Consider the following 17,397-nt stretch of genomic DNA (forward strand, 5'->3'; position numbering starts at 1 on the left):
TTGGTGGTGGTACACCTGGTGAACCTGGTATACACAGTCTGACAAATGGTGCATGTAGGCTCCACCTGGGCTGCAGGCTCAAATCTTGGCCTGGATCTCCATAGATTTCAAAGCAGGTAATTCTTTTAAAATATTTTTAATTGGCTCCTTTTAGATAGGGGAGTGAAGGGGAGTTCATTAACCCCTCCCCCGATACCCTCTCCCACCAGACACAGCAAAGTACAGCACTGATTGTGACTTGTTTGGTGGGCAGGCAACCAAGATGAAGCCCTAATGATGCGGGCACTCACTATTTGCATTCAAAGTAGGGAGACCTTCCTTTGACCCCAGGATCAGTGATGGCGGTTCCTGGTAGGTGCATTGAGATACTTATGTGGGTATGTACCCCTTCTCACCCCACCTCGTGGACTTTTGACCCCAGTGTGTTTTGATATCTGACTTCTTATTAATAAATGTTACTAAAGAAGCAGTTTCCCTGAGTTCTCAACTAACTAGTAACATAAGCCTAAATTTTCTGAGTAGACGGCAGCTAATAGCAACCACTCTGACTGTTGGCACATATCAGAAAATTACGGGCATCGCTGGCGTATACTCAGAAAATGACCTCCATAGTTTCCACTGTGATTGTTTTGCATTTCTTAGACTTCTGTTATAGTACCACTTAAACATAGATGTGAAAAGTTTCTGAAGCGCGCTGATGCCAATCAGCAGTATAACTTGGAAATCAGAAGGCTTTCTATCTCCTAAGTGCACTGAAACGACAAAGTTTTTGAACCCCTTCTAGTTAAAAGTCTTACTCCACTTCCGCTTCATACCTGATGTTGTACTGTGTACATTTTCTGAGCTTGTGCTTCCAGTACAGACCTTCATCCAGTGCCAATTGAACTCAGGCACAAAGAACAACATATTTTCTTGGCTGGTCACTTGATTTTCCAGGCTGACATGAAGCAACTTATTGCAAAGGCGATGGAGTATAAAAGTAGGGAAGTCTTGTTACAGCTATACAAGGTATTGGTGAGGCCATACCTGGAATACTGCGTGCAGTTTTGGTTTCCATATTTACGAAAGGATATACTTGGAGGCAGTTCAGAGAAGGTTCACTAGGTTGATTCCGGGGATTAGGGAGTTGACTTATGAGGAAAGGTTGAGTAGGTTGGGCCTCTACTCATTGGAATTCAGAAGAATGAGAGGTGATCATATTGAAATGTATAAGATTATGAGGGGGCTTGACAAGATGGATGCAGAGCGGATGTTTCTACTGAAGACTAAAACTAGAGGGCTGAGCTTAGAATAAGGCGCCGCCCATTTCAAACAGAGATGAGGAGAAATTTCTTCTCTCAGCGGGTTGTAAATCTGTGGAATTTGCTGCCTCAGAGAGCTGTGGAAGCTGGGACATTGAATAAATTTAAGTCAGAAATAGACAGTTTCTTAAACGATAAGGAGATAAGAGGTTATGGAGAGCGGGCAGGGAAGTGGAGCTGAGTCCATGATCAGGTCAGCCGTGATCTTATTGAATGGCGGAGCAGGCTCGAGGACTTTATGGCCTACTCCTGTTCCTAATTCTTACGTTCTTATGCTGTAAAAGTGCCTGGGTGGACCATTGCATTTCCTGGCGACTTTTAAAAATAATTATGGAATGTTTTTAATGTTAGAAAAAGAATATATGGCAGTCTGCGCTTTCCTGAAAGGAATCACCAGGGAGCAGCAGTTTACATGCTCATCTAAACTTGAAAACTCCTTTGTTGCTGAGCTCAGCATGACCTCCAATGTGATCATTCGTAACCAGGGTTTGAATCCCACCCAAACTGATCAGATCAAAGTCTCTTCGGTAGATTTGGGCCTATACTCTCAGCGGTTTAGAAGAATGAGAGGTGATCTCATTGAAGCATATAAGATTCTGAGGGGATTGACAGGATAGATGCTGAGAGGTTGTTTTCCCTAGCTGGAGAGTCTAGAACTAGAGGGCATAGTCTCAGGATAAGGGATCGGTCATTAAAGACTGAGATGAAGAGGAATTTCTTCACTCAAAAGGTTGTGAATTTCTACCCCCAGAGGGCTGTGGATGCTGAATCGTTGAGTATATTCAAAGCTGAGATAGATAGATTTTTGGACTCTTGGAGATTCAAGGGATAAGGGGATCGGTGGGAAAGTGGAGTTGAGGTCAAAGATCAGTCATGATGCTATTGAATGGCAGAGCAGGCTTGAAGGGCCGTATGGCTCCTAATCCTTATATTCTCTGACTAATAAAATGTTTCTAGGTGAAATTAGTTTGAAAACTCTAAATGCCAGTTAAGTGGCCCACTGCAAAAACCTTCTCACAACTCCACAGAAATTGTTAGCTTCATTACACAGGTATAATAAAGTTGACTGATGGGTGGAAAAATTCATAGTACAGTAGAGGATACTCATGATATATAGTGTTGGGACAGGTTAGTAAGCCACCTGATAGGCACAGTGGGACCCATGTCTGCTCAGGGCAGGAGTAGATTCTGTACGAGGCCTAAAGAAGGCCCCAAATTGACAGAGAGAAAGGGAATGAATCCCAATGAGCTTGATTACTTTTAAAATTTCACCGATTGCTTTCTAGGAGCTTACATAAAAAATTGCCAGCCTTCTTTCTTCAGGTTTTCTTTTTTCAGTCCATCTGGGCCTCAGAGTCAATACTTGTGCTAAGTGGCGACCACCAGTCAGCTCTGTTGCACTTATGGTGGTGGAGTGGGGATTCAGAAATTTCACCTCTTGGTGTATTATTCTGTTTTTTTTTCGAGCTGATAACTTAATTAACCATTTACATTTTTAAACAAAATAATGGGCCTAAAATTCCGACCTCGCCAGATCCATATGAAGTGCACAAGTACCCGGCGAGGCCTTGCAAAAGCCAGTTTTTGGGGTGCGATGCGCGTGCGCCGAAAACCGGCTTTTCCAATCTGTCAAGATTTCTCTTGACAGATCTTTCACATCCCCGGGAGAAGGACATTCGCGTGGCAGAGATTGGGCTATTTGCCCATCCCTTGCCCAGTGAATGTCCTTCAAACTTTTACACTTGGTAAAAGCAGGTGCATAACCTACCTTTACCAGCATAAGAGTTTTAAAACATATAAAAATTACATTTAAATACACATTTTTACAGCAAAAACCCTGTCTATTAAGGTAAGTTTATTTTTAACACTATTAAAACACATTAAAAAAAATTCCCCCCAAATTGTTTTTTTCTAAAACATTTAATTACATTTAATTTCAATTAATTTTAAATATATGAGTTGTTTTATTTATTTATTATGCTGTGTTTGGGTGTTTTAGGAGGTTTTCTCATTGATATTAATGGGAAGTCGAACAAATGGAGTTCCCATTATTATCAATGAGAATACTGCATCGTGATTGGTGGTCCAGGCCCATGTGACTCCAGCTTCTCCGTATGTACCTCGATGGCAGGGCTCCATGCGTTGCGCAGTGACTCTAGGCCTCCGACCGGGATCCTACATTTCTCCAAGACCAACAGGTAGATTCGTAGATTTTTTCGGGTCAGAGGCATTTGTACGAAGGAAGCCTCTGACCTCAATTTTAGGCCCAAAAAACTTATTTGTCTCCTTTAGTCTGTTACAGAATAGTTAAGATTTCAAGTTTAGTTATGTACTGCACAAAAAAGAGTCATTGCTCATCTTTGTGGTAGCACATCTATGTTTTGATGAAGGTTCAAGGAATGTTTTGATTAAGGATCAGATATCAACCAGAAGTTTGACCAAACAATTATTTGTTTGCCCAAAATTCTGTTTAGACCCTGGGCTCTTCTCTGGCATAATTGCTGGACAGGGGCCAGAAAATGGGTGGGACCCAGTTTTGCCAGGATCATGGAGAAGAGATCAGGAAATTTCAGTTGGGGATGAAAGGGTGGCTGTTCTATCTGCTACCCCCATGTCATGGTGTGTGTCTGGTGGAATTACCAGGCTACGCTGAGAATGACCCTAATGAAGCCTCAGTAGAACTCGTGCCAGCTAAGATTTGGTATGAGTCCTGTTGATGTCTCTTGAAAGGCCCCAAATATTGATCAAGCAAAGATAATCAAACCTAGAAGTGACTGACTACCTTTGAAAATTGAAATAAAAACAGAAACTGCGAGAAATAGTCAGCAGGTCAGGCAGCATCTGTTTTTATTTCAGATTTCCAGCATCCACGGTATTTTGCTTTTGTAGCTTTGAAAATTGCTCTGCTACCTCAATTGGGAGCCGAAGATAGAGAGAAATGACCTGGCCGTGGGTTGTTCACAGGCCATTTGTTTCACCCTCAGACCAGCTGCTTGGAGCTGCTCTGATTTTATGGGGCGCTGCTAATATACCCTTGCAGTAACTGATGGCCCACCCTGTCCATGCAAATGTTCCTGTCCATGCAGAAGGCCCTCTCTCTGGGATTTGAGTCAGGGTCTGGGTCTGTCCACTTAGGCAGATTTAGGGTCTGTAGTAGCACTTTCCCAGTAGCAGAGTGACTCAACCACAATTTTGAGGTCTTTATCAATAAATCAGAAGGGAGAAAATGTAAGGTTCTGCTGTCAACATACAGCCTAACTAGACACAAGTACAGGGTACAGAATCAGGGCCACAATTTGTATTTCAGAGCTACATTTGTATCTAACAAGGCTGTGTACCAGCATTGGAACCAATGTTCCCTCTAATTTTGTTTTGTACTGAGCGGGCCATGAACTCGTTTGAGCGCAACCTTTTCGTCCGTGGGCAAATTTTACAACAACAACTTTTGCAACAGCAACTTTTACAACAACAAACGCAAACATATAGTATTGCCACCCCGCTGTCTCAAATCATGAGACAATCAGACAAGTTTCTATACAGGGTTAACATAACTTTTGAATTCTATTCCTCTAGAAATTAACTCCAGTATTTTATTTGCACTTTTGTGGCTTTTTAAACCTGCGTTGCTACTTTTAATGATTGTGAAGCTACACCCCGATATCCCATTGTATATCTACCCCATTTTGATTCTTATTTTCCAAGGAGTAGGTAGCCTCCTTATCCCTCCTATCAAAATGCACCACCTCACACTTATCTATATTCAAATTCATTTGTCATTTACGTGCCCACTCTGCAAGTTTGTTTATGATAGAATTAATTAAAAGCTTTTAGTTCATTGTACAAACTCCCTTCCCCAGTCTCTCTCTCTCCCCCAGTCCCTCTACCAGTCTTCCTCTCTCCCTCCCCAATTTCTCTCTCTTCCCCAGTCTCTTTCTCTCCCTCCCCAGTTTCTCTCTCAGTCTCTCTCCCTTCCTGTCTCTCGCTCTCCCCCAGTTTCTCTTCCAGTCTGTCTCTCTCTTCTTCCCCCAGTCGCTCCCTTTCCCTCCCCAGTCTCTCCCCCTCTCCCTCCCCAGTCTCTCTCCCTCTCCCTCCCCCAGTCTCTCTCTCCCTCCCGTAGTCTCTCTCTCCCTCCCCCAGTTTTTCTCTCTCCCTCCCCTCGGTCTCTCTCTTCCCAATCTCTCTCTCTCTCTCTTTCTCGCTCTCCCCTTTCGATCCTCTCTTTTTCCCCCAGCCATTCTCCCATGGAGCTGAAGAAAATATGTCCGGGCTGCAAGGCCGCAACTGCTGGGTGATGCGCATGCATATGTCCGGCTCCGGGATCCCGCGCGTGTGTGCAGAAGGCCGCAAACATGGTTTTGTGGATAATGACATGGTTCGCACTCTGTACCTCGGGGCTCAGGATCAGGCCTGCAGCAGGGTCCAGCATGCAAGTGCCAAAATGGGTCTAGCGCGCTGGCGCTGAAAACCCGCTCTTGCGGGCCGAAAGTACGAGCCTGAGGGGCGCGATTGAAAAGAGCCAGCGGGACCGCGCAGCCTGCAACACCTGATGCACGGCTGCCTCGATGGAGCTGCGCAGCCGCACACCCATGCAGCTTAGGGGGAACAGTGTTTGGAACCTCACTTTTTCTCACCTATGTTGCCAACTTAAGAGATCTGAATTTTCTACCCATTGACTATGAATGGGTAAGACTTAGGATGCCTCAATGCTCAAATAACAATTTCACTACTTGGTAACAAACTTGGGAGTTAGAGAGAGAACGTGAATAGTTGAAAATCTGGAATAAAAGAGAGACAGTCTTTCAAACTCCAGTCTAATTATACTCCCCACCACTTTGAAATATTCCACTTCTCACAGTCTTAGCTGTTACTTTTTTTCTCAGCCCTTTGACGAGTGAACTGCAGCTGCACATTCAAACCCACCTGCAGCCTGATCCTCAGTAGCCCATAGTGTAGTGACAGATGCTCACTATTGTATCTGTCACCCCAATGTAACGTAAGATGGGAATATCCAGGTTAAAGATGCAGTGGAACAACTGTGAGCAAATGTTTTAGAAAGTACAAGTGTGCTGGAATATTTAACTGTCATTTAAAAATACAAAATAAAAGTATGGCCTACTGCTTTAAATTGTGGAAATGCTAATGGTTACCTAATTAAAGCCAATCAGTTAAATGCTTTCAAGACATCTATTATATATGTATTTCGTATTTCAAATTGACAAAAATGTGACTGCCCAAATACTGTATGACAATGGATGAAAGATTGAAATTGTGAAGGCCAATTGTGCTATGATCAAAACACTAGTAACATAAGTTAATGTCCTATCCAAGTCTTGAAATATCTGTGATTGTTCGTCAAAAAAAAACTATTTAAAAATCGCAGCTAGACTGGAAAAGAATTAGGACAGTTGTACAAAAATAAATTAAACATTGAATGATCTTGATCCAGTGTTATGGTCCATTGAATTACATGGTGTTGCACTTTGTTACAGAGGCAAAAAAGAGAAAGCCAGTCATTAACCTGGAGACTGAAATTTGCAAACAGCGAACAGCTATACTCTGATTTTCCTCAGAGGTTTATAGCAGTTATAATTATCTGGATTTGCCTATTTAGACCACTTTCCGATAGGGAACCCTTGAGCAGTTGCCTGAAAGGTCAGCAGCTAACCATCACAACCAGGTTGCAGACCCCAGTCTAGCCTTCAGCAATACCTTGTAAGATCTGTGCATCTAAAGTCATTTGTCTGTAAGATTCATAAAAATGTTGCCTATACATTTTTCATGGTGAATATTTTACAGTCAATCCAAGGCACTTTATGGCTGTTCATATAATAATTAATTAATTACAAAATTCATTATCATTGTGTCATCTGACAATTAATAGAATTTGGGTGGGATCGATTGCAATAGAAACTCACTCACTTTCAAAATTAACAGAAAATCCAAGTGTTTCCATTGCTACAAACATTATCTTAATTTTTGAAATCATTCATTTCCAACAGTATAACAATGAGTAATTTTTGTTGGGAAGAAAGGTGATGCTGCGGATTAGCAATAATAACATCAACAATGACATGCTTTATTATCTGCTGCAGGGATTTACAGATGGAGACTTATCAAAAATTCAATATGGTGGAGCAAATGTGTCTGGATTTCAAATTGTTGATTATGATGATCCAGTTGTTATGAAGTTCATGCAGCGATGGTTAGCATTGGATGAGAAGGAATATCCAGGGGGGAAAACAAGCAAAATTAAGGTAGGTTTACCATCAGTGTTATTTTTTACAACAAATTCACAAAAATGTGACTGCCGAAATACTGTACGGTGACAATGGGTGAAAAGTTGAGTTTATGAAAGCCAACTATAATCAGAATACTAATTTCAAAGAAAGAGCATAGGAGTCCTGGCCAATATTTATCCCTCAACCAGCATCACTAAAACAGATTATCTTGTCATTATTACCTTGCTGTGCATAAATTGGTTGTCACATTTCCTACATTATAACAATGACTGCATATCAAAATACTTAAATGGTTCTAAAGCACTTTGGGGTGCGTAGGGTTCATGATTGTACTCTATAAATGCAAGTTTTTCTTTCATTAATTGGATTAGTGAGGATCCAGTGCATGTCCCATCTAAGTCATGAAATGCCTCTGTGATTGTCGGGAGTAACATAAGATTACATAGGATATACGGCACAGAAACAGGCTCAACCAGTCTATGCTGGCGTTTATGCTCCACTTGAGCCTCCTCCCATCTTTCCTTATCTAAATCTAACAGCAAATAAAACCTTTTTATTTTTATTGTTGGAAAACAATTACCCTGTACTGCTTTAAAATTCTTAGCTAGAGTGCCAAAATAATTAGGAGAGCTAAAGAAGAAGAATTAAGCATTCAATAAGCTAATTTTCTAGTTATTATGAACATTATTTCACTGTAGCTATGAATAAATTAGGGCACATGTCTTTTGTAAATATAGTATATCCTTAAATCTATATAGTGGTAGAAGATTTCTTTTGTTTGCACTATATTACTGACCTAGCAAGGGAAGATTTGTTATCGAGTGCAATGGCTAATATTTTTAAAGAAAAGAATTAGTGATCAGAGCAATCCTTACTATGTTTATGATGTCTCGAACATTTTGTGACCATTAACGACTAATCAGAAATTGCTGGCATCTAACTGCTAATCATATTCTAGGAAGATCAATGAAAATTGGGAAATATCTTATACTGAATTAACAAATAACATTTCTACTTTCAACCATGGTGAAATCAAAACAAAAAAATTGAATGTCCATGCTTGTACCCTGGATGTGCCACTCTTTTTCCATGGGCGGTACTAAATTAATATGTCTGACTGAATATTAACTGCTAATCTCAATATGCTAACATGGTCCATTAACCTTCAATCAGAATTAGTGGTTGACTTATTTGTCTTAAAAAGAAACAGGGCTCGATTTTAACTCCCGGGCTCAAATGCAGCAGAGTGAGCCATGTGCCCGTCCGAGGGCAGCAGCAGGCAGGCTCGACCAAAACGGTCAGAAAGTGGCTGCTCAGCCATTAAAATCGAGCAACAGGACAATGTCGCCCAGGTCCCGCAGGAGCAGTTAAGTATTCCAAGAGGGGAGTCCCGGTTGGTAGGGGAGTGGGGGTGGTGAAGCCCAGGGCAGGGAAGGCTCCATGTTTCCTTGTGAGGCTCAGAGCTGTACTCCTGCTGCTCCTGGCCCACAAGGAGACTAAAAAACTTTTAAAAACTTCTCTTAATGTTCCCACTCGGGAACCCATCACTACTCCTCGTTCAGGCCTCAGGTTAAAGTAGTTGATCGGGCCCCGATGATGTCATCAGAGTTAAAATCAGTCCTGAGGAACCTGTTGTAATTCTGACCTTTTCAATGGACTGTTGCTCCTGATTTTCCGGAGCAGTTTTAAAAATAATCAGCAGTATTTATGTGTAAGTTGCAATGACCATACAAATCAAATGTTCATTGTGACAGGTAATGTGCAGGATTTACAGCCAAAGCTGCAGTGCATAGCAGGTCCTATAATAAGGCAGTGTCTTACATTACAATGTATTATTATCCTGCACCCTAATTTTATGTATTGTTTACATACGAACAAAGATATTTGTTAAACTATCTAAATAGTCAGGAAAATTACACATATACTCACAGATATTACACGCAAATTTGCAAATCTGAACTGATGTTAGTTATACATTGCTGGGCATTTTTATGTGTAAAACATTATATAGGCTGAGGAGAATGGAAGGCACTAGTTCAGTAGAAAACAGCAAGCAGCAAATCTGGAGCTGCAAATCATTCACAAACCTTTGGATCAAAGCAAGTGTATTCATTTGAAAGTGGACAATGGTTTTTTAATATAAATTCCCCTTTCTGCCTAAAATGAGTTTATTCTGTCGTGTAACTGACAGTCTAACAATCACGATTCACGGTATCAGCTAAATCAGTTATCTGTGTGCAGTGCCAGGAAAAGGCTTTTTTTTCTTATTGCAATGTGATGCTGATACAGCACAATAACGTCAGAGCAGTTCGATGTTTTTGATTTTGAAGCTGCAGCTGTTTGCTAAAGTAGCCACTCTTCCACTAAAATAGGGCATTTTCTAATATTGTTTGCAGCAATGTAATTCCCCTCTTCCCAAGGATTATGTTGTCATTTATTGCACTCCTACATGTAAGAAAGTGACAGTTTGAGAAATGTTTCACTATTTCAAATCCATTTACCGGCCTTTGCTCCATATCAGGATATCAAAATCCAACAAAGGGAATTTAACAACCTAGCTCCCTCCCCCTACATTGACGAAAAGCATGTATTTCATCAACACAATCGATGCAAAAGTGATTCTTGGAGGAATTCTATGAAACAAGTTGTTCCTAACACATCTACCGCCTCTGTGAGTAACCAGTGGCATGAATCATGCAAGACATCGAAACCCTCAGAGGTATCTGCATCCAAAACATATTCCCAATATTTTACCTTTTCCTTTGAAAATTACAAAAGTGCTGAAATCATGATAAGAACATAAGAAATAGGAGCAGAAGTAGGCCATACGACCCCTCGAGCCTACTCCGTCATTTAAAATAATCATGGCTGATCCGATCATGGACTCAGGTCCACTTCCCTGCCCGCTTCCCATAACCCCTTATTCCCTTATCGGTTAAGAAACTGTCTATTTCTGTCCTAAATTTATTCAATGACCCAGCTTCCACAGCTCTCTGAGGAAGCGAATCCACAGATTAACAACCTTCTGAGAGAAGAAATTCCTCCTCATCTCAGTTTTAAATGGGCGGCCCCTTATTCTAAGATTATGCCCCCTAGTTCTAGTCTTCCCTATTAGTGAAAACATCCTCTCTGCATCCACCTTGTCAAGCTCCTTCATAATCTTATGCGTTTCGATAAGATCACCTCTCATTCTTCTGAATTCCAATAAATAGAGGCCCAACCTTCTCAATCTTTCCTCATAAGTCAAACCCTCATCTCCGGAATCAACCTAGTGAACCTTCTCTGAACTGCCTCCAAATATCCTTTCGTAAATTTGGAAACCAAAACTGTATGCAGTATTCCAGGTGTGGCCTCACCAATACCCTGTATAACTGTAGCAAGACTTCCCTGCTTTTATATTCCATCCCTTTTGCAATAAAGGCCAAGATTTCATTGGCTTTCCTGATCACTTGCTGTACCTGCATACTAACCTTTTGTGTTTTATGCACCAGGACCCCCAGGTCCCACTGTATTGCAGCACTATGCAATTTTTCTCCATTTATAATAACTTGCTCTTCGATTTTTTCTGCCAAAGTGCATAACCTCACACTTTCCAACATTATACTCCGTCTGCCAAATTTTTGCCCACTCAGTTAGCCTGTCTATGTCCTTTTGCAGGTTTTTTGTGTCCTCCTCATACATTGCTTTTCCTCCCATCTTTTATCGTCGGCAAACTTGGCTACATTACACTTGCTCCCTTCATCCAAATTGTTAATATAGATTGTAAATAGTTCAGGTCCCAGCATTGATTCCTACGGCACCCCATTAGTTACTGATTGCCAACTTGAGAATGAACCATTTATCCGGACTCTCTGTTTTTTGTTAGTTAGCCAGTTCTCTTATGTGGCACCTTGTCAAATGCTTTCTGGAAGTCCAAATACACCATATCTACTGGTTCCCCCTTATCCACCCTGTTCGTTACATCCTCAAAGAATTCCAGCAAATTTGTCAAACATGACATCCCCTTCATAAATCCACGCTGACTCTGCCTGACCGAATTATGCTTTTCCAAATGTCCTGCTACTGCTTCTTTAATAATGGACTCCAACATTTTCCCAACCACAGATGTTATCTAACCAGTCTATAGTTTCTTGCTTTTTGTCTGCCCCCACGAATTGAGCTATCTGCTCAGGATGGTATTGGAGCTCGCCTCCTGAGTGGTCCAGGCATCTAAAGTGCTGCTTTAGCACTCCAATGGTTTTCTCGATGATATTGCGAATGGATCTGTGGCTCTCGTTGTACCGCTTCTCGGCTTTGGTGTGGGTGTCACACAGGGGGGGTCATCAACCAGGTGGCGAGGCCATATTCCTTGTCACCAAGCATCCAGCATTGACCTTGTGGCTGATTGGTAAACATGTCAGATACAGTGTTCTCATGCAGGATGCGAGCATCATGGATGCTGCCAGGAAATTTAGCATTCACTGCCATAATAATTTGCTGGTGGTCGACAACGAGTTGCACATTCAGGGATTGGAATCCCTCGCGGTTCCTAAAAACCTCTGCATCTTGAAAAGGTGCCCACATTGTGAGGTGCATACAGTCTATTGCTCCTTGCACCTTGGGGAAGTTAGCAATTTGGTAGAATCCTAAAGTCCTCTCAGTCTGAGCCTCTCTGGTCATAGGGAAGCTGATAAAGTCCATCCTGCGTGCATACAGGGCTTCAGTGACCTGTCTAATGCAGCAATGTGTGGCATGCTGAGATATTCCGCAAATATCACCAGCTGAGGCCTGAAAGGAACCCGATGCGTAGAACGAAAGTGCCGTGGTCACCTTGACCTCAACGGACAGTGCGGTCTTGATGGTGCTGGCAGGTTGCAGATCTGCCCTGATGAGCTGGCATATTTCACTGATAACCTCTTTGTGGAAGCGCAGTCTCCGAAGGCAGGTGGTGTCGCACAAGTTGAGGTAAGACTGCTTCTCCCTATAAGTGCAGGGGTGTAACGTCTGGTTCTCCTCATCAGTCTGGCATGTCTTATATTGAGCACAAGATGCTGTCGAATGTACCTTCTGCCATCTTGAGTCTGCAGCATGTGCGTAGTCATCAAGAGAGGCTAAGAAATGACAGGCCCCATTCCAATAGCTATCTGTATTACATCGATTGTTCACAAACAATGAATGTCCCCAGTAAGACGCCTAAAGTAAATTCCAATCATCCACAGTATGATAAGATGTTTGTTCAGATGTTTACATCACCTCAAAACACCTCCAGAGTACATCCAAACTCACCCGAAGTTAAAGCAGAGCAGCCTTTTAAATGATGCGACCAGAGAAAATGGCGTCCATACCGCTGTGAGTAGTTCCGGTCAGTTCAACTTTTTCACAGCGGTTTTCTCGGCGAGCGATATTGTCGGCGAGATGTGTGCGAGGTGCTGAAAGTAGGGATGGGCAAATTTCTGGACATTGGTTTCGGCAAATATGATCTTTACGACAAAAAACAGTGGCCGGGCAGTATTATTAAATTACGTGCCGAAAGTAACGCTCGGTGATATTATGGGCATTGGTGTCGCCCATTCTGATCTTTCCGCCCCAAAAAAGTGGGCGGGCGGTATTTTTTATCGGCGTTATGTACATGCCGAAAGTAACGCTCGGCGATAAGTGACCGAGAAATGGCCGTTACTTTCCATTTTGTGCCTAAATGGACGATATATGAGCGTTACACCTCATTTCAGCATTAAAATGGACGTTAAGTAGGCGGTATGAATGCAAAAATAATGGGAAATCTAGCCCTATATTTTTATATCTGCTTCCAATTAAAGCAGTATTATTCTTTTTGGGGAAATCTACTGTACCCATACCTATTTAGAAGGTACATCAACAAAAGAAAATTCTGCATTGTTCTTTGGCTTGTTGTAGCCCTGCATCACTACAGAGCAGCTGGAAGGATAGACCTAGAAGTGATTCTAAGCATCTGTTGCTGCATGAAAGGTAGCCTTGGAAATGTGGTCAGGCAGAAGGGAGCAGAATTAACGGCATTGATTTGCTGTACCCTGGAAAGTTCTGAAATTCATTTATACAATATAACCCTGAAATTGTGAGGCTATGCCCTGGGTGGGGAGTCTAAATCAGTGGGAGCGCAAATCAGAATGAGAAGTGGAGTGATGTAATTTTGGAGCTTAATATCAAAAAAAAATATGAAATAGGAGCAGGAGTAGGCCATTCAGTTCCTCCAGGTCTAACCAGGGTTTTGTATAGCTGCAGTATAACTTCTACCCCCTTGTATTCTAGTCCTCTAGATCTAAAGACCAGCCTTCCATTAGCCTTTTCAAATATATTCTGTACCTGTTCATGACATTTTAATGATCTATGTACCTGGGCCCCCAAGTCTCTTTGGACCTTCACCATTTAGAACATACCCTGTCTATCCTTTATAGGTCCACAGTGGATGACCTCTCATTTGCCTACATTAAAATCCATTTGATACAGTTTTGCTCATTTGCTTAATCTATCAATATCCTTTAGTAATGTTATACTTTCATCTACACTACCTACAATACTGCCTATTTTTGTGTTATCGGCAAATTTGGATATTTAACTTTCTATGCTATCATCTAAGGCGTTAATAAATACTGTGAATAGTCGAGGCCCCAATACAAATCCTTGTGGAACACCACTAGTTATATCCTGCCAATTTGAGTACCTACCCATTATCCCTACTCTCTGTCTCCTGCCATTCAGCCAATTTTCTAACCAGGTCACTAATTTACATAGGATTACGTAAGATATACGGCACAGAAACAGGCCATTTGGCCCAACTAGTCCATACTGGTGTTTATGCTCCACTTGAGTCTCCTCCCGTCTTTCCTCCGCTAACTCTATCGGCATAACCCTCGATTGCCTTCCCCCTCATATCCTTATCTAGCCTCCCCTTAAATGCATTTATACTATTTGCCTCAACTGCTCCCTGTGCAGCGAGTTCCACATTCTCACCACCCTCTGGGTAAAGAGGATTCTTCTGAATTGCACACTTGATTTGTTGGTGATTATCTTATATTGATGGCCTCTAGTTATTCTCTTTCCCATATGTGGAAACACTCTCTCTGTATCTACTCTATCAAACCTTTTATAATTTTAAAGACCTCTATTAAGTCACCGTTCAGCCTTTTTTCAAGTGAAACGAGACCCAGTCTGTTCATTCTTTCCTAATAGGTATACCCTCACATTTCTGGTATCATCCTTGTAAATCTTTCTTCAACCTCTCCAGTGCCTCTATATCCTTTCGATAATATGGCAACCAGAATTGTACGCAGTACTCCAGGTGTGGTCTAACCAAGGTTCAATACAAGTTTAGCATAACTTCACTACTTTTTAATTCTATCCTTTTAGAAATAAGCTCCAATGCTTGGTTTGCTTTTTTATGGCCAGTGTCGCTACTTTATACTCCTGTGTTCATATATCCCACCCAGACTCACCCCCTCCAAGTAATAAGTGACCTCCCTATTCATCCTCCTAAAATGCAATACCTCACATTTATCTGTGTTGAAATTAATTTGACAATTATATGCCCATTGTGTCATTCGCAAATTTAGAAATAGTTTGATTCCAAAGTCTAAATCGTTAATATAAATTATGAACAACAGTGGCCCCAGCACTGATCCATGTGGAACACTACTACCCATCTTCTGCCATTGTGAATAGGTACCCTTGACCCCTACTCTGCTTTCTGGCTTGAAGCCAGCTAGCTATCGAGTCTGCCACTTGTCCCCTGACTCTGCATTCTCTTTTCATTCGTCTATTATGTGGTGCCTTATCGAAGGCCCTTTGAAAATTCCATCTGCTGCATTACCCTGTTTACTCTCTCTGTTACCTCTTCAAATAATTCAATGAGGTTGGTCAAGCAAGATTTCCCTTTTGAAATCCATGCTGACTATTCATTATTATATTTTTGGCTTCTAGATGTTCTGTTTTCTCCTTTAGTAGTGATTCCATTATTTTTCCTATCACCGATGTTAAGCTGACTGATCTATAGCCCTCCTGTATGGCTCAGAGATGTGGACCATATACAGTAGACATCTCAAATCACTGGAGAAATACCACCAAAGATGTTTCCGCAAGATCCTGCAAATTCCCTGGGAGGACAGACGCACCAACATTAGTGTCCTCGATCAGGCCAACATCCCCAGCATCGAAGCACTGACCATACTCGGCCAGATCCATTGGGCGGGCCACATTGTTTGCATGCCTGACACAAGACTCCCAAAGCAAGTGCTCCACTCAGAACTCCTACACAGCAAACGAGCCCCAGGTGGGCAGAGGAAACATTTCAAGGATACCCTTAAAGCCTCCTTGATGAAATTCAACATCCCCACCAACACCTAGGAGTCCCTGGCCAAAGACTGCCCTAAGTGGAGGAAGAGCATCCGAGAGGGTGCTGAGCATCTCGAGTCTCGTTGCCGAGAGCATGCAGAAAGCAAGCGCAGGCAGTGGAAGGAGCGTGCGGCAAACCAGACTCCCCAACCACCCTTTCCTTCAACGACTGTCTGTCCCATCTGTGACAGAGACTGTAATTCTCATATTGGACTGTTCAGTCACCTAAGAACTCACTTTTAGAGTGGAAGTGTCTTCCTCGATTTTGAGGGACTGCCTATGATGATGATGATGATGATGATAGTTCCTGGGACAAGTTCTATCTCCATTCTTAAATATAGGTATTGTGTTAGCTATCCACCAATCATCTGGCACTACACCTTTTTAGTGAATTATTAAAGATGTGTAGTAATGCCTTTGCTATCTCTTCCCTAGATTCTTTTAAAATGCGCAGATGTAATCCATATGACCAGGTTTTTTCCCTCTTTGAGTTTGATTAGTTTATTTAATATATCTCCTCTTCTTTTTATTTTAAATGCATTCATTTAATTACTAATATCATGATCCAATGTCATGTTCACCTGTTCTATCTCCCTGATAAATACTGAAGCAAAGTAATTATTTAATATTTCTGCCATCTCTCTATTGTTGCCTGTGGTATTATCTTGTCCATCCCTTAGAAGCCCTATTCCCATCATGACCTTCCTTTTATATTTATGTGTGCCTATAATTAATTTTACTATTTTGTTTTATGTTCCTTGATAATTTAATTTTGTTGTTTCTCTTTGCCTTCATAATTGTTTTTTTGAGTTCTCTCCTAATCTCTTTGTATTCTCCTTTATCATGCTCTCATCTGTTGTCCATGTAATTAATGTATACATCTTTCCTTACCCTCAAATTTTCCCTTACGGCTTTATTCATCCATGGTGTCCCTTTAGTGCTTATTTTGTTTTATTTAGTGGAATATATTTTTCCTGGACTCTGTTCTACCCCATTTTAAATGTTTCCCATTGCTGTTCTACATCATTGTTTGCAATATTGTTGTCCATTTTATTTTCCCAAGTTCTATTCTCAGCCCCATAAAATCAGCTTTTCTCCAATCTATTACCCGAGTCTTCATCATACTTATATCCTTCTCAATTATTATCTTCAAGCACATTGCCTAGATGTCCCTCTACTTTTACTTCTCTTATCTGCACTGGTTCATTCCCCATTACTAGATCCAATAGTGAATCCTCCTTTGTTGGGCTTTTTACATATTGGGTTAGAAAGGAGTCCTGTACACATTGTATACTTTAATTGCCTCTTCTGTCCAATTAATATCAGAGTAGTTGAAATCCCCCATGATTATTATTCTATGTGTTTTACTCATTTCCCTAATTTGCTTGCATACATCTTCCTCCAACTCCCTTCCATATTTGGTGTTCTGTAGACTACCCCTATTAGTGTGATTGATACTTTTTTGTTTTTTTATCTCTATCCACATGGATTATGTTTCTGTCTTGCTGATAGCT

The 17,397-nt window shown here is 41.4% G+C and overlaps 1 protein-coding gene across 4 annotated transcripts in view; it reads left to right on the top strand.

The window, feature by feature from the left end:
- gria2b (glutamate receptor, ionotropic, AMPA 2b) overlaps nucleotides 1-17,397 on the top strand; it is a 202,732-nt gene that overhangs the window by 145,512 nt on the left and 39,823 nt on the right. For all 4 annotated transcript variants that reach the window (XM_070865247.1, XM_070865248.1, XM_070865249.1 and 1 more), the window contains exon 6: nucleotides 7,394-7,555. In XM_070865247.1, the coding sequence (XP_070721348.1) occupies nucleotides 7,394-7,555 (162 nt within the window). The remainder of the gene's footprint in view (nucleotides 1-7,393; nucleotides 7,556-17,397) is intronic.

Source organism: Pristiophorus japonicus, chromosome 2 (genome assembly GCF_044704955.1).
Source record: "Pristiophorus japonicus isolate sPriJap1 chromosome 2, sPriJap1.hap1, whole genome shotgun sequence".
Classification (NCBI taxonomy): domain Eukaryota; kingdom Metazoa; phylum Chordata; class Chondrichthyes; family Pristiophoridae; genus Pristiophorus; species Pristiophorus japonicus.